This window comes from Rhamphochromis sp. 'chilingali', assembly GCF_963969265.1.
Source record: "Rhamphochromis sp. 'chilingali' genome assembly, chromosome: 22".
Taxonomy (NCBI): domain Eukaryota; kingdom Metazoa; phylum Chordata; class Actinopteri; order Cichliformes; family Cichlidae; genus Rhamphochromis; species Rhamphochromis sp. 'chilingali'.
This window is the reverse complement of record NC_137950.1, coordinates 26,478,358-26,499,666: the sequence shown is the minus strand read 5'-3', so window position 1 is coordinate 26,499,666 and position 21,309 is coordinate 26,478,358. Positions and strand designations below refer to the sequence as shown.

The following is a 21,309-nucleotide window of genomic DNA, read 5'->3' as shown; positions in this document are numbered from 1 at the left end:
CGTGGTGCACCTGTTGATGCAGTTTTCCTCATCGGTGAAACAAACAACCAATCAGAAACGAGAACTCTCACACCCCGACTTGTGATTGGCTAAAAGTCTTAACAGGGTTTTCGTCTTCTTCTCGACTTCATTCATGTTTACATTTGTAGGTTATAGGGCTCCTCGGTCCTCCCAGCCAAGACCAAGAGCACGACACGCCAGCAACATTAACAATACGGAAGGCTGCTCGTTTAGTGTTACTCACCGATAACAAGAGGATACCACATCCATCGGTAAATTCACATTTTGTTTCCTTTTTAAAGCTGACCGAGCTGGGGAGAGGTCGGCGTTCTGTTGCCATAGAAACAACACGTCTAGCGTCAAGCTGTGCGGTCAGTTTTCTTTGCTAGACGTTTGCTTGATTTTAAAAGCACAGATAAACTTCTTTTGTTTTTGTTTTTTACTGCACTGGGAGAAACACTCGCAACCTATCACTGAAATTTAAATTTAGAGACGTTTTTGCTTAAAAATGGCTTGAGGATGGCTCCGAAAAGAGAAGCTCTGTAAGTCTGTGCCTCCTTTCTGCGTGAGCTTATCTTCACATTTCAAGTTAGCACCTCAACACCGTGGGTAGCTTAAATTAGAGAATAAACTTGATAACATACAATACTGTACCTTAAAGAAAATGTCCACCAATGCATTTTCTTTTGAATACTTTTTACTTTTGAAAAAAAAAAAATAATAATAATTTGCGCCCTTTGTTTCATGCTAACCTTCAAAAAATACTTTCTAAACGTTACTGTGCCCGATCCACGCTTCTTTGCTACAAGTATAATCTAGGTGACATTTGCCAGTGGCAGTGCAGCATTTAAATGGTAATTGAAGGAATCAAAATAGTTACATTTGATGTAATGAAGCAAAACAAAAATATCTGTATCTGCAAAAAGAAGCTAAAGAAGATGCAAAATTAACACAAACGACTAAAATTTAATTATAACTAAAAAAGAAACCACAACAAGATTAGACAGCCTAAAAGGAAGTGCAAAATAAACATAAATAGCTTCAAAGAGAACAGGAACTGACTAAAAGTTACAATAAAGAGTTTGGCGTGTACTTGGTCAAAATATATATAGTCCTTATCAAAGCCACATTACAAAAGTGCTTTACAGGAGCAGCATACTACAGCAAGCATTGTGGGGAAACAGTTTGAGGACTAATCAGCTGTATGAAAAATGTACAGAAATTGTTTAGGGAATAAAAGATGGAACTTAGAAAGAAGTGACTGGCTTTTTTGATTTGCTTTTCAGATTGTTCCAGAGACTCTTACTCTCATTTAATACATAGGTCAAATCCAGCCCAGTGGATGGAGATTGGTTTTTACTGAACATCGTGTGGGTTATTGCTAGTTTTGCAGGCCCTTTTACTGACAAACTGAAGTAATATGTTTCTGATAAGGAATCGCCCTAAAGCTTTTCATTGTGATAACAGCAGGCTGACTGAATATGGAAAAACTCTTTATCCTTTTTGTATTGTAAATGTATGGGCCATAATTTATGTATATGTATTTCTTTGGTTTTATTGATCCACTAAAATTGGTTCCATGTGGCAAACAAACAAACAAGCAGCTCGTCACCCCTGCATTAAACTATAATTTCCCATGAGGCTCACACACACACACACATATCAGTTAAATACCTTGAACAGCATGTGCAGTCACGACTCGTCAGTTCAGTCGCTTGAAGCTTAGCAGTAGATCTTTAAAGCATCATAACAAAGATAAGTGAGTGTGGAAGGGAGTAAGATGTCAGCTGATTATTAATTAATGTTGATTGACTGATTAATCAAGGCGTCTGATCAGTGCCAGCTTGTAGCCTCACCAGATTTTGTGCTACTCTGTCACCTCATCATTATTGTCCAGGCCCGTTATGTCTAATTAAGACATGTTCAGTAGCAAGGTACAGTGTCGCGTTTCTACTTTTTATTCTTCTTTGCCAAATGTTTGGCCTACATCTTCTCTTCTGTCTTCATGCTCCGGCTGAAGGTGCTTCGTTTCAGCTTGGCCAGGAAGATCGATGTCCAGCCTGTTCACTTACACCACACACTGCTGCAGCTCTTTTCAGCACAGATTTAAATTTAACAAGTCGAGGCGTTGAAAAGCACTTCTCCTATTTCACCGAACAAATGTCAGGGATTATACCTCTCCACTTGCTCCCCACTAAGATCTCTCAATCTTTTCAGGAGGGATTGGGTTTTTTATTTTTTGTCCCCACTGTTTCTAATTGGTCACCAGATCCACTGCTTGAGTCAAACTAAGTAAGTCAATCTGAGCTGATGATACAAATCTGCTTTTTTTTTAAGGCTCCAGAGGTACAGAGATGTGGCTCACCTGTTTGCTTGTTGAGGAGTGTGGCAGTGTCTTACGAAGCTCTTGAAGCTGAGATCCGTGATTCAAAGAGGTGTGGACAAAGGGGGAGCAACACCCTCTAATATCGATGACTTCACCAGTGCAGGTAAGTAAGAACTTTATCAAAGGATGATGAGACACTATTGAGCTGTCAGTTTATCAGATACACTAGCATAGAACTGAAAACGGTCAAATGCAACAGGTTTTGAGTGCTAAAAGCCCAAATATTAGTTGTCATTCAACAGAACCACAAACTTCACCTTAGAAATGACAAAAACTCAGCAGATTGTGTCAAGATATGTCCAATCATAATCAGGAAAGGCAAACTGGGGCGGTAGATTGCCACTCTCAAGGCTTCAGGTCTATGTCAGGGTGACGGACAGAATCATATGTCCCTTGGACAATCCTTGGATTCACGATTGCAGTTTTGTCCCAGCCCTATCTCCTCTCAGGGCTGTCTGAGGGCACATAAGAGTTTGCCCAACCCATCTATGTGAGTTTTGTAGGAAAAGACATTCGACCACATGCCTCTTTGTGGGTTGTAGTTTTCATGAGGTATTCAACCCCTGTTCCACCACAGTAAGAGCTTGGTTTGGATTAAATAAATCAGACTCATTACTGTAGATGTTGGACTTCACCAGGGCTTCCCTTTTTCAACAATTCTGTTCATAATTTTAGGATAGAATAGGTGCAGCCAAAGGTTGGAGGGTCTTGGGGTTTTATACAACGATGTTCTGTTGGTTTCATAGAGCAACAACCTGCAGCTTGTGCTGGGGTGGTTTATGAATTGGCTGGGATGAGAATTAACACCTCCATGTGCTAACAGGATGGAGTGTCCACTACAGGGCTAGAAGGAGTTTATGCTTCCAGTAGAGGAGTTTAAGTATCTCAGGGTTTCATTCACAAGCGAGAGGAGATGAAAGCAGGAAGCTGACAGATGGAATGACACATTTGCAGTAATACAGATAATGTACTGATCTTATGTGATAGAGAAAAGTCAGAACGTGAAAGCAAAGCTGTCGACTTACTGGTCAGTCAAGGTCTGGGTCGACACACGACATAGTGGAGAGATTATGTCTCTCAGCTGGCCAGGGGAGTACTTGGTATCCCCTCAGGAGAGCTGGAGGAGGTGGCTAAGGAGAGGCAGGTCTGGGTCTTTGTTCAGTCTGCTGCCCTCATGACCTGGATAAGTGTCAAAGTGTCTGAAAATGGATGGATGGCTGGATGGATGCACACGTGAATTATCCCAATACTGCTGAATTAAACTGGGTTAGTTTGAGTTACCATTCACCACCGAAATCAGTCAAGTGACAGAGTTCCTCTTTGAATCTTTTTGAACTGTTAGCAGTTTGTAGACTTGGATTTATTAGCTTGTGCAAATGATATAGACTTAATTTTGCATTTTTAATTAATTGAACTGAATTGAATTTACTTTATTTAAACAACTTGATACAATTGAGAAAGGGTTTTGCAGCCTGGTGCATGTGTATATGTGAAAAAATCCATATGAAGTTGTATGTATGTTTTTTTTTCTATGTATACTTTTTCTCATTTGCATTGCAGTACCTGCTTTTGTTGAACACTGAAGGAGAGCCTTGGAGAAATCCTTCACGGGGCTGTAACTGAATCTGGGCTGAGGTCAGTGGGGTGTTTCAAGCCAGTGTAAAGCTCACAGTTCAGGGTCAGGATTATCCAGATCATTGGATCCGAGTGCTGTTACCTGGCACCGTAACCTCCCACTGTGTGTACCTGTGGTGTCCCTTTTTAATGCCACCAACCTGCAGTATTCTGTCACGATCATTACCAGGAGTTCACTTGAACTCACCTTGACCCTGTAAGACACCAGACAAGAGTCAGAGGCGAACGGCTGAGACGCTGCTGTGACAGTGACTCAGTTTAGGTCAGAATGCAGAAAGATGTTTACAGAAGAACACGTAAATAACCCGAGTTAAGACCTGTATATTGTCTTTGTGTATTTCACACAAAGCCACACTAATAGGATAGAATTATCCACGCTAAATGAATCGTATATTGTATACTGAGGACTAATTATAGACAACAGAGGTGTGTACTATGAACCAAGTTCAACATAGTAAGGCTTTCTTTTCATTGGCTTTCTTGACAAAAACAAGTCAGAGATAAGAGGTTATCAACAGTGTGTACTCCTCCTGACTGTTTCAAAATTGTGATTAAAGTCATAAAAACGACAATCCTTTTGCTATCAGGATGCGTCAGAACACTCTTCCTTGAAGAGATAAGCTTTTCAGAGTCAGTAAGTTTAAATCACCTCTGATTGTCTGATTTTAGTCTTATATTTTTAATCTTTATGTTTTGTAGTTTGTTTGTTTTTTTTAATATATGTGAATTGACATTTGGCTGTCTGGTTAAGTCTAAACTATCCTGCTTTCCGCTTCCTTCAAAGCAAGTTGTAAACCCCTTTAAATGTACTGCAGGAATAAAGTAAATTATTATTATTATTATTATTATTATTATTATTATTATCTTTTTTATTGTTATTTTAGATATAATGAAAAAACATTCAAAATGTTTGCTGATTGCTTTTAATTAGTAGTAGTAGTAGTAAATAATTTTCCTCTAAAAGTTATGTTTCTATGCAGCCTCTTTGCTTTTATTAAATTTCCCCCATATATCTCAGTTCAGGATTCTCTGAGTGCCATGTCTCTCTGCTTATACTTGCAGTGATACCTGCTACTTATATAAAATTACAAATAACTTGTGTGATGTTTATCTGGAAGAGTGTATTGGTGATCATTTCAGTGTGGTCATTTAGTAAAAGTGCTTTTAGGCTCGACAGTTTCCTGTCAAAAAACTTGATGATCAGGGTGATCGAGACAGCGAATGGTGCTTTGTGCTGCCTTTCTACTCCCAGTCGAAGGCAGGATGTTGTTGAGGAGATAAACTGTATAATATAAAAAGATAAATCTGTCACTTCAACAGGGAAAATGGGGAAGGGATACTACTAAAAGACAACATCTGAAGAATGAATAGACTGAGATATTTTCACTGGTGTCCATGTATTGCTTCCTTACACCACTTATGTGTATTTTTAATTTACGTTATAAAAAGCAGTAAAAGTAAAAAAGTGTCACACTTTAGCACTTCTGCTTGGTATTAGGATCATTTCCCCTCACTGTGGCTGTAGTATTACCCACTCCCTGTATCTGTACTGCCACAATAACCCTTGAATGCCAGCCTGTGACAGCACGCTGACAGCCAGAGCACTCACCTGATGAGAGAGATGGAAACAGAAACATGATTCCACGCGTGCACTTACAGCATGTAGTTTGTTCTATTTGATTGAATTTCATTGTGTGGCTGTATGGCACATACCATTCAGAATGAGAGATATGAGTGTTGGAAAATTGATCATTTTTCTGTTTGTGTCACAATTTCATGAAGTTTTTGGCATGCCTTGCAGGTCAGCTGAGCACATGTTTCTCATTCAGGATGGGTCTACCTCTGGACAGCCCAGAAAGAAACACCGACACACATAAATGTGAGCAGCGGGGTGAGGGAGAGGAGAGCGAAAGCCAAACTGAATCTTACAAATGCATGCCGCAACCCGTCAACAAGCAGAGAAGGAAAAGCAAGAAGAGGTACTTTACTGCAAGAGCTCGTCCATACGATGGCAATTCTGAAAAAGTTTGAACGCTGTATAAAATGTGAATGCAAGCAAAATGCAATGTTTTGCAAAGATCATAAACCTGTATTTTATTCACAAAAGAACATGAACTGAGAAAATGTGCCATTTTTTTTATAAAAATATTAGCGCTTTCTGAATTTGATGGCAGCAACATGTCTCAAAAAAGTTGGTAAGGGGCAACAAAAGGCTCAAATATATTCTTAAATTGGTAATCTTTCCAGAATTAAAATATTTATTGAATTTATTGACTATAATTAAAACAAAAGAGAGAAACTATAAATTAAAAATTAATCTAATATGTATACAGATCATAAAATGATACCTTTGAAATGTTGGGTTAATTCTTTTCAAAGTTTTGTTAAGTGGGTGTAACTCACTATTCTGTAAAATTGGCTGCTTTGGCTCCTCCAACCAGACAAAATTCTTTCAAAAGAGTGTGTCCATTATTCAAATTGCACTTCCAACCTTACATGGGTTGATCGTGAACCTATGAGTTTTTAAGATGAGAAAAGTAATAATTAAGAAATGTCAACTTGGTAACTGAAGTTAAATGTTAATTTCCTTATTTTTGTCATGTGTTAATGTGTAGCTGCAGGGTGCAGACTCAGAGGCAGGACTGCACTCAAAACAGCTTTTAATACAAAAATACCAAAACTCAGACTAAACAGGAATTAATTATATGGACAATATATGCACAGGAAGGAAGCAGGGCAGAGAGGAAACACCTGGGCAACCCGGGTGAAGAGAATCTAACTGATGAGAGACACATGAGAAAAGGGACTATCAAAATAAGACACGAACCATAACAAACTCAGAGACAGAGGCCCAGACAAGACACACACACACTTGACACAGGAACAGAGTAACAGAACACCGAGACATGACTGAAAGAGGACACAAGACTAATCTGAGAGAACAGACAACCACAGAGCGAGATCACAGATGAGGATAACCCAATATTACAAACTAAACAAAGAAGATAAACAGATACACACTATGACCTTGACATGAAACTGGACACAGACCAAAGGCAAACAAATACAGAGACAAAGACTGACTACTCACAGATACAGAACAAGGGTGACACAAGAGTGAAACTAACACTGATACAGAACTAAGGACCGGAAATATAAATAGCAAAACTTGGAAGTACAAGGAAAGCAACATTAAACTATAAAGACAACATGCCATGGAACAAGAAAAAATCCAAAAATAAACCAAAAAACATAAAACACATCACCTAAAAACTTAGGATGCTAACAGTTTTGAGTGTGGAGTAATTTAGAAGGATGTCACGTGAACTCAATATAAGTATTTGATGCTAAAAAGAAACATTTTACAAGTAATTAGCTTAATTAGCAACAAGTTGTTAACATGATGGGGCTGTAGAGAGAGGCTCACCTCAAAAAAGCGTGGTTATAAATTGTGATACAGATATCAGGATATTGTTACGGTCAAAATCAACATTAGATGCCTGTGTGATCTTTGAGCCCTCAGGTGGCACGGCCTTAAAAACAGGCATGGTTTTGTCATTGAAATACACAGACTACACAGGCTCAGGGACACTTCCAGAAAACACTGTCTGTGAACACAGTTCACCGTATCATCCATGAATGGGATTAATCCATATGCTACCTATGTCCATTTAATTCTGGATCCCTTTTTGTAATCACCCAGCTGTGCTTGAATTAGAATATCCCCAGAAATGTGCTCTTAGATTTCCTTCCATCTTACTTTGTAATTTGAGTTGCAACAGCAAAATAGAGCCCCTAATTGTGCCAGAGTATAATAATCTTTTAATCACAGTAATGTAAGCTCTCCCTTGCTCTTTGCCAGTATAAGAGTTTGAAATCTTATTCTGGGTTTTTCCCTTGCCAACTGTAGCACAATAATAATTTCTCCCATTTACTGAACTGTTTGTCATTTATTTCTGTTGAGAGTGTTTGGAATAGATATAACACGTTTGATATGTTTTCAGTGTTCTATTGTGAATAAAATATGTATTTATGAGATTTGCATATCATTGCACTCTGTTTTCATTTACATTTTACACAGCATCAACTACTTCTGGGGTTGTACTTTTGCTGTTATCTCCCTTTGCAGGTATATTAACTGCCAAGCACCCTGTCAGTTATGATTCTATAACTCGTCCTGGAGGCTCTTAAGGTCTCTTTTCTCACTTATCCTCATTGTTCAGGAGAGCAAAACGAGGCACTGTGCAGCACAGCAGATGTCTGTCCCTCTTTCTGTCTCTCTTGTCTTTCAGATGACTGTGGATCAACCTCACCAACTGCAAATATGAAAGTGGTACGTCTGCTAGAGATCACTAAATCATATATGTCCAATTTTAAGTTGTTTCTAGCTAGACAAGGCTGAATACAAATACTACAGATGTCAAATAGATAAAAGCATGTGGACAGTGCTTTTTCCATTTGGATCTCTGCTGTAAATCCTTATTTTCATCATATATACAGTATTATAGAGATGTATGATCATATTGAGCGTGGGCAAGTTTCAAATAATGAAGTCACAATGCACTAAAAGCTCACCCTGATTTCATCATTGAGTGTTTAGTGTTTAATGTTTCAGACAGCTCTAAACACTCAGTTTCATATTTTATATTCCTCCTCTCAGCGTGAGCAGGAAACTTCAAATCTGCTATTTACGAGGGGCAGCCAATCAGAACAATCATGGCTGAAAGGTTTCAGGAAGTTGATTAACTGAGGGGTCACACAAGGCTCGATATAAAATAAATATATAAAATCCCAAATGTGAAATATTCACATGATTACTTAACAGACTTTGTAAAACACATCAAATTCACACAATACAAAACAAAAAGGTTCAGTAACAGATAAAGCATCTAATAACTGCACAGTAAAATACCACCAATAATCCAGTCCTACTTTTAAAACTGCCAGGAATAAAACAAAACAAAACAACAACATCTAAATAATAACGGTAATTTTTATAAAGTTTGTCTCACTCTATGTATTTCATTTAAAAAAAACAGCTTCTTTTTTTTTACAATACACTTTAAAACACTGTACAAGCAGAGAGGGGCCTCTGGTTGCCTGTGGGAAACAGATGGAGCGCTGTTAAGATGCTAAATGCTTGATTTGTCACAGTGTGGCGAGCTGCTCGTAGATACGGCCTCAGAGAGGCGATGGACGGTGAAGATTGGACGCTGTTCTGGACCGACTGCTCAGTGTCTCTAGACCGTGTTAAGGACATGAAGCGTTACCAGGTAATCAATGCACCTAACTAACCTAACACCTCCATCACTGCCATCATCAGAAAAGATTATTGATGCTTCATTTGATTATTTATTGATTAAATGTGTGATTGTATTTGTGAAGCGGAAAATTCATCAGTTTCTTCAAACTATGACATTTTTCTAAATATCTTTACCAATGAAATGATGATGTACATGTCCTTTTTCAGTCCATGCTTTCAATTTGCCATCATACTGGGTAATTCGATGCAGTCAGCCTGACTCTCTTTGACCATGAGTAATTTATTAAAGTAGATTTGTTCGAGATCCTATCTATCTATCATACATTAGCTAGCCTACATTAATATTATTTAGGTTTCTCTTGTGTTGTCAAAACACTTCTGGCCTGTTGCAGCATGGATATTACACCACTGGAGTTGTGCGCTGGTGTCTAGCACTGGGACTTTGGTAGCGGTTGTGGGGTGGGAGCTCTGTGTATCAGACTTGTTTAAAAGATGTAACTAACTACTGTGATATCACCCAGTGTTTAGTGAAGTCTTGAGCTGAGTGTTTTTACCATCAACAGCGTGGTGTTTTTAAACCAGATGTTACAAAAAGCCATGGACATCTACGAGCTACTTTGGGTTGTTCCTCTATTTACAGGGGGTCACCGCAGTAGGTCACTCTGCATGTTTGATTTTCTAGATTTTTTTTATTTATTTATTTTTTCTTCCTGGTTGGGTTTTGCGTCTCCGTTTGGGAAACCTTTCACTTGTTTAAACCCATCCCAAAAAGAGCGATGAGGCCAAGGACTGTCTTCTCATAGACTTCTGTTCATCTTGAGCTGTTTGCAGTGCGAGTCATCACTCCCTGCTGGCTGTTAGAAATAATGCAGGTTTAAGGCACTTCTGCACAGGGTTCACTATTCAGGCTCTGGAGCTACATCTACTGCATCTGCTACACTGTTAGGTGTGTTCTTCTGTTGCTCAGTTGGGATCGGGGGAATTTGAAGTCTAGATCACAGATGTGGGCTCTTTGCCATGTTCCTCTTGATATTTCTGAGCAATATGTCTGAAAGCAACAGCAACATAAATGCCAGGACCTGAAATTCCAAGCAGAACACTCCATGATCAGTGCTTGTGATTTTAAATTGGTGACTGATTGTTTAATATATATTGTAGGCGACTGTCCTGTAATGCCGTGTAAACCTGTCTTTGCAGAAAATAAACCATTTCCCGGGGATGAGCGAGATCTGCCGCAAGGATTCTCTGGCCAGAAACATGAACCGCATGCTGAAGCTCTTTCCCAAAGATTACAACATCTTCCCCAGAACATGGTGCCTTCCTGCAGAGTCAGTCTGCACTTTCCACTCTGTTTTATTTCCTCCCAAAATCTATCTACCACATTTTTGAAAACTACAAAATAAAAATAAGAAAGACAAAAAACCCTCTAGTGCACAAATTCAACAAAACAAACAAAAACAGAAACAGGAGTTTTGTTTTTTTAATTATTATTCTGGCTCTAAATCTTCCACGTATTTTAAAAAGGATCACTAAACCTTTTCAAACACCTCTTATGTAACCTTCAGTATTAATATAATTCTTTCTCATCCAGTGCGTGACGTTAGATCTGTGAGGTTCCCCCCCCCCCCCCCCCCCCCCTAAAACAATGTTGTTAATATTTAGGAATTAAAAAGATAATAGGTTCACTCATCTGTGTTCATCCTCTCTATCTCACTGCAGTTACAGCGACTTCCATGCTTACACCAGGGCCAAAAAACACAAGACGTATATCTGTAAGCCTGACACCGGTTGTCAAGGCAAAGGCATCTTCATCACCAAATCCAGTAAAGACATCAAACCTGGAGAACATATGATCTGCCAGGTTTACATCTCCAGGGTGAGCAAACGGGTGCAACACATAAAACACCTGCAACAAAATGCACAGTGTATGATGCTTTTTCTGTTCTTTATAAATGACCTCTTCAGCCTTTCATCATTGATGGGTACAAGTTTGACCTGCGTGTCTACGTGCTCGTGACGTCATGTGACCCATTCAGCATTTTCATGTTCAAGGAGGGCCTGGCTCGCTTCTGCACCACAAAGTACAGCGAACCAATGCTCAGCAATGTGGTAAGAACTGTTAAAGATGGACTGACCGGTGCCTGGGCTGACTTATAGAGACACACTTATTTAGGTCCAGTTAACTCTGCATATATCTCTGGAAGTAAATCTATGGAGAATTTTCAGAATAAAAGCCCCAAGTTAGTGATAGGAATTTGGCAGAATAGTTAAAATGGTCAGTTTATCTGTTTGTTTTTGGTTTTTTTTTTATATTTTGTATCATATTTTATTTGATTTTGATTTTATTGATTGTTGTATACGTGTTCCTGTGAGTTTAATTACTTAAATAAATAGTAACTAGTCTCTCTAACATTAGGATGACGTGTGTATGCATCTCACCAACTATTCCATCAACAAGCACAGCGAGAATTTTGTCCGTGATGAGGATTCTGGGAGCAAACGGTGAATACTGCTCACACTGAAGATGGTGCATGATGCGGTACATCGCCAACGCTCTTTAAAGAATCCGTGTTCATTGTTGTTCCGTTCAGAAAGCTGTCCGCCCTGAACAAGCTCCTGGAGTCCATGAACTACAGCACAGAGAAGATGTGGAGCGACATCGAGGACGTGATCATAAAGACTCTGATCTCGGCCCATCCCATACTCAAGCATAACTACCAAACGTGTTTCCCCAACCACACCACCGGCAGCGCATGCTTTGAGATCCTAGGCTTCGATGTACTGTTGGATCACCGGCTCAAACCCTGGGTGTTGGAGGTGACAGACCAGTTACACAATACTGTAAAACAAGCATATATGTGATTGTTACTCATTCAGCCTCACTTTCTCATGTTCTGGAAAGCCGTATGATTCTTGACTGAAAGGTTAGAAAAACATTATGGTCTATTTTCTCTGTCAGCTATCTCCAGGTCTTTACTGAAGCTTTATTCCATTAACTAAAATATAAGCCTAATGGAAATATTCTGCATGTGTTGTACCAAATATACCATTAATTTGTTGTCTTTGGGTCTTTGGTAGCCTGATTCATGGACATGTTTTAATCCACAAATCAATACAGTCTCTCAAGTAGTCTATTGGGATGCTTTTGGGTTTTTTACTACTCATATTATTTTCTTTAAAAGTCTGTCTTTTGACAAAATAGCCTTTATTTATTTTTAAATAAAGGCTATTAATCCCAGCTTTAATCCCAGCCCATTCTTCAATGGTCTCTCTCCCAAGCTTCTTGAGATTTGTTTGTCTTCTGGGGACAGACCTTGGTCTTAAGTTCACTTCACAGATTTTCAATGTGACTCAAGGCTTTTTTCCAGGCCAGTCAATAACATTCCCTTTGGTCTTCTGAAGGTAGTTCTTTACCAAGATAAGAGCCAGATGAATGCCGGGACACGTATAAATGACACAAACACATCTGATCCCAAACAAATAATAACAGTCAAATTCTGTAATTAAAGAAAAAATAAAAGTTAGGGTATGTTTGTATTTTTGAAACAACAACTGGGTGTGAGGTCGACATTTGCATTGTGCCCTTTATAAATCTTATAGATCTTGAATTACAAAAAAGTTGGGTAAACATGAATTGGTGAATGGATTAAGTTAGCTTGAATTCAGCCAAATTTGTTCAGACCTGTGTGTGTGTGTGTGTGTGTGTGTGTGTGTGTGTGTGTGTGTGTGTGTGTGTGTGTGTGTGTGTGTGTGTGTGTGTGTGTGTGTGTGTGTCTGAATATATTTATGTCCAGGTGAATCACTCCCCAAGTTTTACCACTGACTCCCAGCTGGACCGCGAGGTGAAGGATGCTTTGCTGTACGACACTCTGGTTCTCATCAACCTGAGCGCTTGCGATCGTCGTAAGATTACTAAAGAGGAGAGACGCAAGGTGAAGGAAAGGCTGCAGCAGCACCGCTCCAGAGAGGCCAGGTACGGTGAACAGATATGGTGTGAAGTTTTCCCAAGGTCACACACACCACACATCTGTAGTGAAGGTTAGTGTTTCCGTGTGTGTATTTTATCGGCAGGTCAGAGGAGCTGCGTCAGTGCCAGGCAGCCACGGTGAAGCAGATGGAGAGGTACGAGGCCAAACACCTGGGAGGCTTCAAGAGGATTTATCCCAGAGAGGGAGGGGAGAAATACGACAAGTACTTTAAACACAGCAGCTCGCTCTTCCACGAGACGGCGGCATCAAAGGCCAGAGAGGAGTGTGCCAGGTACCTCCAGCGTGCTGTCAGTACACTCAGTACAGTTCAGCAAAGAGCAGGTGCTGCGAGTTACGCACAGACCGTTTCTGAAGTCATCCACACAGACACAAAGAAATAAGTAAAATAAAAAAGAAAGCAGAGGGAACACTCCAGTGCAGGGAGAACTGAATTATTCTGCCTAGTTTCCATATAAATACAGACACTTGGGTAATAATAATAATTTTTATTCATACAGCACTTCTAACATTTATGCAGGAGAACTAAATTAACATCTCTGCTGTTATTTAAAGGGATAGTACAGTGAGAAGACTTTATAAAATAATATTTATCATAAAAAGACCACAAAGATCGCAAAAAACTTAAATTTCTAGCTTAACCTGTGCGAGGTAATAATTTCTCATCTTGTGACAAGTGGTAGAAAAACTTAGCTGATTAGCAAGATGGATGATAAAATGAACATAATAAATAGGAAAATATAAATAATTGGGATTTATCATAAATCTTTTTAATCACTGTATGTGTGACGATGTCCGTGCAAAGTTTTTGTTCAGACTGGCTCGCTCAGTAACGAGGTATTAGGTTACATACAGGCATAGATGCATATAGGCTACAATCATTATAACAAGATATTTACTCCTTACAACTGATACATTTTTATTAATAATTTACATTAAAAAATGCAAAAAGAATCTGGATCAAGTTTTTGTAATGTGAAGATCCAAATCATAATAAGTTTAATATTTTGTGATTTTGAATTCTTTGCTGGTAGATTTTTATGAGCTCTGTGAATTTTAATTTACATTTCAAGATGTAATCTTACAAATTGCTTGACTGATAAATAAAAACACTTACATTAAATACAAATATTAAATATTTTTGCAAATGTGTTTGCTGATTGGTAATAAAACACTGGACAAATATTCAAATATGCAGTGTGCTTACTTACTAAAATCTAAATTAAAGATAAATTGTGATTTTTTTTTTTTTTTTTTTTTTTCCAATGAAGGAAAAGGAATAGACGACATTTTAAATATTTTATTTGGAATGTTGCCTAAAAAATGCATAGCAATTCATTTATCTATTTTCCGCACTATAAGGCACACTTAAAATCCTTGAATTTTCTCAAAAATCGGCAGTGCACCTTATAATCTGGTGGCCTTATCTATGAATTCTGGCTGTGTTTACTGACCTCGAAACGATTTTATGTGGTACACGGCGCTCAAAAATCTGTCAAAAAATGTTTTAGGACTTTGCTAAGCTATGAAGCCTGATGGATTGTCTGAGCGTTATGGGTACTGTAGTCAGGAGCCTTGCGACTCATAGTAATCTGGGTCCAAAACTCAGTCGCGTCAGGCCCCAAACGAACACTGTGTAAATTATTTTATCTTTAATAAAAATGATCAGTGTCGCTGCTTTACCAGGTGTAACAATTAAGTTTAACATCCAGGCATCCATGAAAACAGAATTTATTAAATTTAACGGAGTTAGAAGTTAGCAGGAAGGTAGCAGAAAGTTAGCTCGCTAGTTACCTAAACATGTTACCAAGCATGTTCTGACTGAGAGATTTCTGGGCAAAAATAAAACGTACAGCTCTGCTATCACTTCCAACATGAATGAAAACAGAAAACTAAACAGCAGTGACGTTTGTAGGGTTACTGAAGTTGGACTAGCTGGTATATAATGCTGTGCTAGTGATCGCTAGCGACACAGCTATGTTAGCATATCAAAGCATAACACAGTGAACCTGGAGAATGAATGCTAACTTTTTTCCACTTGCTATAAGTTCCCGGTGTTTGTTTGTTTTGACAAATGCAATCACTTGGAAAATTGCTGTATACCAAATTTCAGTAGGGGAGAACAACTGAGATAATCCAGCCACAATATGAGGTTAGTCATTAATGTAAAATAAGATAACCTTTATTAGTCCCACACATGGGAAAATTTGTTTTGTTACAGCAGAAAGTGGACAGTGCAAAATTACATAGCAAAAATTAGAAAAACACTGGAACAACATATACTGTTGTTCCAGTGTTTATAGAGCAGCTACCAGAGAATTCAACATTAATGAATCAATGGCATGGAAGTGGAAGAAGCAAGAGGAATTAGTTGAGTAATGTTTGACTTATCTGACTGTTTTGTTTTGTTTAATGCGCTTTATAATCCGGCTTGCCTTATGTATGAAAACGGACCCGTTTGTCGACAGTGCACAGATCCCGTGCGCCTTATGGTCCGAAAAATACGGTACTATGATTGCAGTTCATTTAAAGAATTTTTAAATAATCAAATGAAAATCTTATAACATGAGACTAAAATGTGCCCCTAAGTGGTTCTCTGGTGACCTTTTTAAGAAAAATGTGACTTCATTTACATAAACATAACCTTTTAAGAATGTAGCTTCATATATTTTTGTAGCTTGCATCAAAGTATTTAAACCCAAGTTTTCAGAGTTCAGTGTGAGTAATGAGATACAGCTATTGTTAGAAAGTCGTGTATTTAAATGCAAGTAGAACTAAAGAACAAGACATCAGTGATTTAAAAAAAAAAATAAAAATAAAAACAGCAGACTGTGATAGGTGGATGAAAAAACATGCACATAAGTAGTATCACTAATAATTAAGCACAGACTAAACTGTACTACAGTACAAAAATACAGTACAGTACGAAGACTAGTAAAAGAAAAATGCGATTATTGTTTTCAGTTTTCTTAGTAGATGTTTCACATAGGTCTTAAAATATTCCAGATTCCAGGATCTTTGGAAGCCAGTTCAGGTGGTTGTGATCCTCAAATCATGACCTTGTTCTAAATCCAATCATTTTTATTGATGATGATGATGATGATGATGATGATGATGATGATGATGATGATAATAATAATAATAACAATATATGAATCAATAATGCAAATATGTTCTTCCAAATGTGGATTAATTTTGCCTTTTTAAAAGTGGAAAATATTCGTGTTCTGTATATAGACACAAATCAGTCAATCTATTACATACAGGTTGTCATGGCACCAAAATTGAAAGACAGCTAGAGAAAGTAATGACAAAGTGCTCAAAGTTTTTTCTGAGACCATTAATGCAATTGGGTCCTAGTTTCTATTAATTTTGGTTCCCTATTGTATTACTTGTTTTTTTTGTTTACTTATAAATTAGTTTAGTTGTATAAGTTCCCTTCTTGTTCCCCAAGTCTCTTCTCTGTGTTTTTTTTTTTCTCCTTTTGTGTCTGCTTTGTGAAGTCAGTTGTGTCTTTGTGTTTATCTTTTTGTGTGTTTGTCTCAGTTTTAGGTTTCCTCTTTTATTTTTCTAGTCCCTTGTCTTACGTGCATTGTGTGAAGTTTTGTTTCCCTTTGTTGCATTATTAGATTCTGTTCACCTGTGTCTTTTTTACCCCAGATGTTTCCTCTCTCTTTACCTCATCTGTGTTTGTCTGTAAGTCCTCAGTTTTACTCAGTTCTTTGCCATGTCCTCCTTATCCCATGTGTTCCCCCTGGCGACTCCGTTGTGAATCCCTCGCCGCTGCTCTACATTAGTGTGTATTCTGTATTTTTGTCCTCAGCACTTCCTTCCTTAGGTCACATCTCTGTCTTAGGAGCGTTTGGGTCTGTCTCTTACCTCCCGTACAGATAATCCATGAAAGGCTGATGCAGAAAAAAGTTGAGGCCATCTCAGTTTTGATGTGTCGCTCCTGGAAATGATACGTAGCCAGTCGCTTCTTTGCCGGTAGTGTGATCACACTCAGCTGTACATGCAGACATGCCTCGGGGTGATTTAATATGTGCAAACATTATGGAATAATTGAACAAATTGAAGGATTTAAACCTGTCCTAATAAAACAGAATTTAATAGTGCGTAATCCTGCCACCAAATTATGTGCAGTCATGGAATAAATTTCCCTTTAAGACGCTGATGACACTCCGCTGCATGTGCCTGTAATTCTCACGTTATTAAATTAAAAGGCCCCTGTGTCTGCCATGAAAAACTGGGTGTCACATCGTTTCCTGCTACTAACTATGATTAGCCAACAGTTTAGATAGCAGTTTGATCAAATAGTAGAGATTCTGGACAACTATGATTTCTCAAAGGGCAAGTGTTTGTCGTCGTGTTCGATCCTGCTCTCTGCTGTGATCGTCACATCGAAGACCACCTGTTTCCACCTACACGCTTAAATCTGCTCTGCTGTGTGCTCACTTTCATGCAGACTTCTCAGATATTTCCTAAAACAGTCTTCACTTGTCTTCATGACAGTTTAGTTGTTTTTGTACAGCAATGCCATGGTCTTTTTAGTGCAGTTTTCTGGTTTCTGTTTTTGTTAATACGCTCAGTCCCATATTTATCTCTCTACGATAGATACACCTTCAGCTTTCTTTGTATTTTGGGTTACTATTCCAGCCGTGTCTCCATGTGAGTTTTTCACCTCTGTGTGTGGTTTGGTTCTTTTGTTATTTGGTGTTTTATTTTGGTAGTCATCATTTGTCATCTGTGCTTTGTATTTTTATTCCTCCCTTGTGATTGTGTTAATTAAGTTCCTGTTTCCTGCATTTCATGATAAAAAGGAACCAAATGCACGATATATATAAATATAAATAAAGCAAAACATTAATGGCTGATTCCACCTAAAAACTAATTTAAAAGTTGAAAACAAACATTCTGTCTTTTTATTTATTTATTTTTTAACAAAATAAAAATGGAAGATGAGGAAACTAAAATGTAGAGACAACAGAGTGCATCATGGAGACAGCAGGAAAATGTGAACAGGCAAAAATCTGTTTCAAAATAAAATACAAGACGGGAAACCAAAATAAGTTGTTCTCTGCATTAAAAAAAGAAAAAGAAAACAAACTAATAATAATACAATTATAAGTAAATGTGGATGAGATTTATCAGATTTAACTGGTTATTTTACAGAAGTGATCACTGGAGTTTAAGTTTTTATTTATTTATTCAAATTAAGATTAATGGACTTGCAGAAGGATCCGAGTTTCTTTTTCTACACTCAATATTTGTCCTCTGTGGGTTTTTAAAAAAAAAAAACATCTAAAACAAGAGTACCATAATAAAGCTAAAAAAGTGATTTAATTTGTTTAAATACTTTAAATTATTCTCAAAGTGGTTCTGAAATGTGTGCTTTTATTCTTTTAGGCAACAGCTGCAGGAGCTGCGTCTGAAGCAGGAGCAGAATGAGCACTACCAAAGGAGAGGCCGGAGGAGAGACTCGCAGGGGGAGACTGCAGGGGAAGGAGTCAAACCACGAAGGGCCCCATCAGCCCCGACCCCCATTTCTAACTGCGACCCAGCATTGGTGAGGCTGTGTTTGAAGATGCAGTACCCAAATGTAACCACAAGAGGGAGACACAGCTTCAGTCCGTGATGAATGGCTTTGACTCTGGCTGGTCTTTCTGTCAGAGTATTCTTTAGATTATCTAAATAATATTCTTGATCATTTTATTTAGTTTTAAATAAACAGATTTTATTTTCAGTACAGCAAACCAATGATATTCTCATATATTTTAAAAACCTGCATATACATCTTAGCAATAAAAACTATTTGATTTAAATGTTCTTTCCCCTCCAGCCTCCTGTGTCCGGCCTGTCAGCAGCTCCGGAGTCTGCAGAGGTCCAAGAAGAGGAGCAGGAGCATCTGGATAAGGAGGAGGAGGAGGAGGAGAAGGTGGTGGAAGAGAGGGAGGAGGAGAAAAAAGTGGTATTAATAGGCGACCACGAGCAGCTCGGCGTGCTGTACCAGAGGCAAAAACTATTGCAGGACCTCGGGGTGGTGAGCCAGATCCAGCAGCTGCTGCAGGGCCACAGAGAGGGAGGGGGAGCAAACGACTTCTGCTCCCAGCAGCAGAGAAATCATCAAAGGCAACACAGGAAGGTAAGGCCTGACCACCAGTCCATGCAAAATAAACCATTTCTCATTTATTGTGAGTATTATTAACTGACAGTTGCCATCATCCTTTTTTATTTCAGTTGGATTCACTGACACATTTTTGTCAAAGGACTAAAGAGCAGGACATACCTGTGCAGGTACTCTCCAGCCAAATGAATCCACTGCTCTTCTTTCTTTATTTTAAATCAGTGCTCATAATCTTAAGAAATTAATCATGTCAGCTGCCCTGTCTCTTTAACTTTCAACTTTAATAGGTGGTCAGCCTTTCTTCCTCAGTCTTAATAGAGAATTAAAGGAAAAAGAACATTTTCTATGATTGTTTTGTAGCTTCTCATTCCTCACCAGGACTGCAACAGCACTTATTTTCACTGCTTATTTTCAGTTTTTATTTTAAAGATTAATTTATTTGTCAGTGTATTAAAATATTAAAAAGAACACTTTTAGTTTATTATTATATATGATTAAAACCCCCAGCAAATTATCATTTATGAACAGCCTGAACCAGTGAAAACGTTTTATTTTTACTCTTATAATAATTAATAGTTGATTAAAATCCATGATAATTAATGTTGTTTTGAGCAACAAGTTGATTTAATCCGTTATTCTTTGCATGTCTGTTTGTAACACATAGTGTTATTCAGGCTTTGCTCTGGATTTTGAGTTGAAGAAACATTTTCCTCGGCATGCAAAGCTCAGGTTGTTTGTAAATTTGATGGTTTTTACCTCTGAAAGTGATGAAATCCAAAACACATCAGCGTCAGCGGTTCAGCAGCGGTTTGAATATATAAACAGCCAAAAATAATCATCAGAGGAGAATGAATGAAGTGGGTTAACAGTTCATAACCCTGACTGATAATTCACTGTGCTGAATAATCATTATGGCACAGAATCTAAACGGCATCGTTTTATCGCTGTGTTCGCAGCAGCTCGGGTCCGTCATGACTCAGCAGCGTTTCCTCCGGCCCACTGTGCACCGCAGCTGCCCGAACGGCGAGTCCAAGAGCCACGGCAGAGCGGGAGAAATACGCCGGATCGTCAGCCCCCAGCAGGCGTCCTGGCCAGGTAACCATACTGAGATCTCAGGTCAGCCACAGAGAGGTAACGCTGGTTCATTTTCAGCCTAACAGCCAGCTTCTGCAGGCTTTTCTCTCCAGCTCCTGCTTCCTGTTTACTAAGGAGGCTTTGGTACGACTGTAACACTGGAGATGTATAAATAATACTGAATTTAATGTCTTTTCCCCTCCTGCTGTTTTCTGTTTTCCGAAACATGAACATCACTTGAAGAAAATGTAGAAATACATTTTTTTTTAATCACCAAAAATGCATAAAAAATTAAAATACACGGGAGAAGTGTTTAAATCTACATAAAATTACCATCTACCATTAAAATTACCATGAAAATATTAAAACATTTATTTACTGTGTCCCATTTTGGGGTTTTTTTAAAAACATTTTTATAAATAAATAATCAGGCTGTGCTATTAAAACATCAGAAAACACAATGGGCTCTTGTGGAAATGGTAATAGCATTTATACAGAGATTTCTTTTTTTTTTATATATATATTAACTATTCAGAGTGGTGTGTGTGTGTGTGTGTGTGTGTGTGTGTGTGTGTGTGTGTGTGTGTGTGTGTTTGTCTCAGACTTCTTCTTTCTTCTGTTTTCAGTCAGCGACTCTCTGAGCAGCTTCTACACCGACGCCCGGTCCCGTCCCGGCATCCCGACCATAAACTGCATCTCCAAAGGAGGCCCTCGATGCACCAACGACGTGTCCCACGACCCCGACGCCCTGCGCAGCCTGCTCGTCATCTCCACGTGCGTCCCGCTGCTCCGGAGGCCTGGCTTCCCTCACAGAGCGACCCAGCACGGTAAAGGGCAGTGA

At 38.5% G+C, this 21,309-nt stretch overlaps 2 protein-coding genes across 11 annotated transcripts in view; one reads left to right on the top strand and one right to left on the bottom strand.

Moving 5' to 3' along the window:
* The window catches only part of calcoco2 (calcium binding and coiled-coil domain 2), a 15,533-nt gene extending 13,756 nt beyond the window's left edge, over positions 1–1,777 (bottom strand). Inside the window, exon 1 of the mRNA XM_080872710.1 lies at positions 1,675–1,777. The gene's annotated coding sequence lies outside the window, so the exon portion shown is untranslated. The remainder of the gene's footprint in view (positions 1–1,674) is intronic.
* On the top strand, positions 138–21,309 carry ttll6 (tubulin tyrosine ligase-like family, member 6; the record flags this gene model as incomplete). Of its 10 annotated transcripts, none has more annotated exons than XM_080872698.1 (18): positions 138–272; positions 2,338–2,489; positions 3,947–4,021; positions 5,851–6,000; positions 8,317–8,354; positions 9,176–9,294; positions 10,482–10,612; positions 11,004–11,160; positions 11,250–11,393; positions 11,701–11,786; positions 11,876–12,101; positions 13,079–13,257; positions 13,356–13,544; positions 18,677–18,836; positions 19,110–19,412; positions 19,508–19,564; positions 20,351–20,489; positions 21,071–21,309. In XM_080872698.1, exons 4-18 carry the CDS (start codon positions 5,852–5,854, stop codon positions 21,307–21,309), a joined length of 2,316 nt encoding a protein of 771 aa, XP_080728824.1. In that variant the 5' UTR covers positions 138–272; positions 2,338–2,489; positions 3,947–4,021; position 5,851. The 10 variants fall into 10 exon arrangements, with proteins under 10 accessions (XP_080728824.1, XP_080728829.1, XP_080728831.1 ...); XM_080872703.1 differs by having other exon boundaries at positions 5,823–6,000; positions 10,482–10,597; XM_080872705.1 differs by having other exon boundaries at positions 5,823–6,000; positions 11,337–11,393.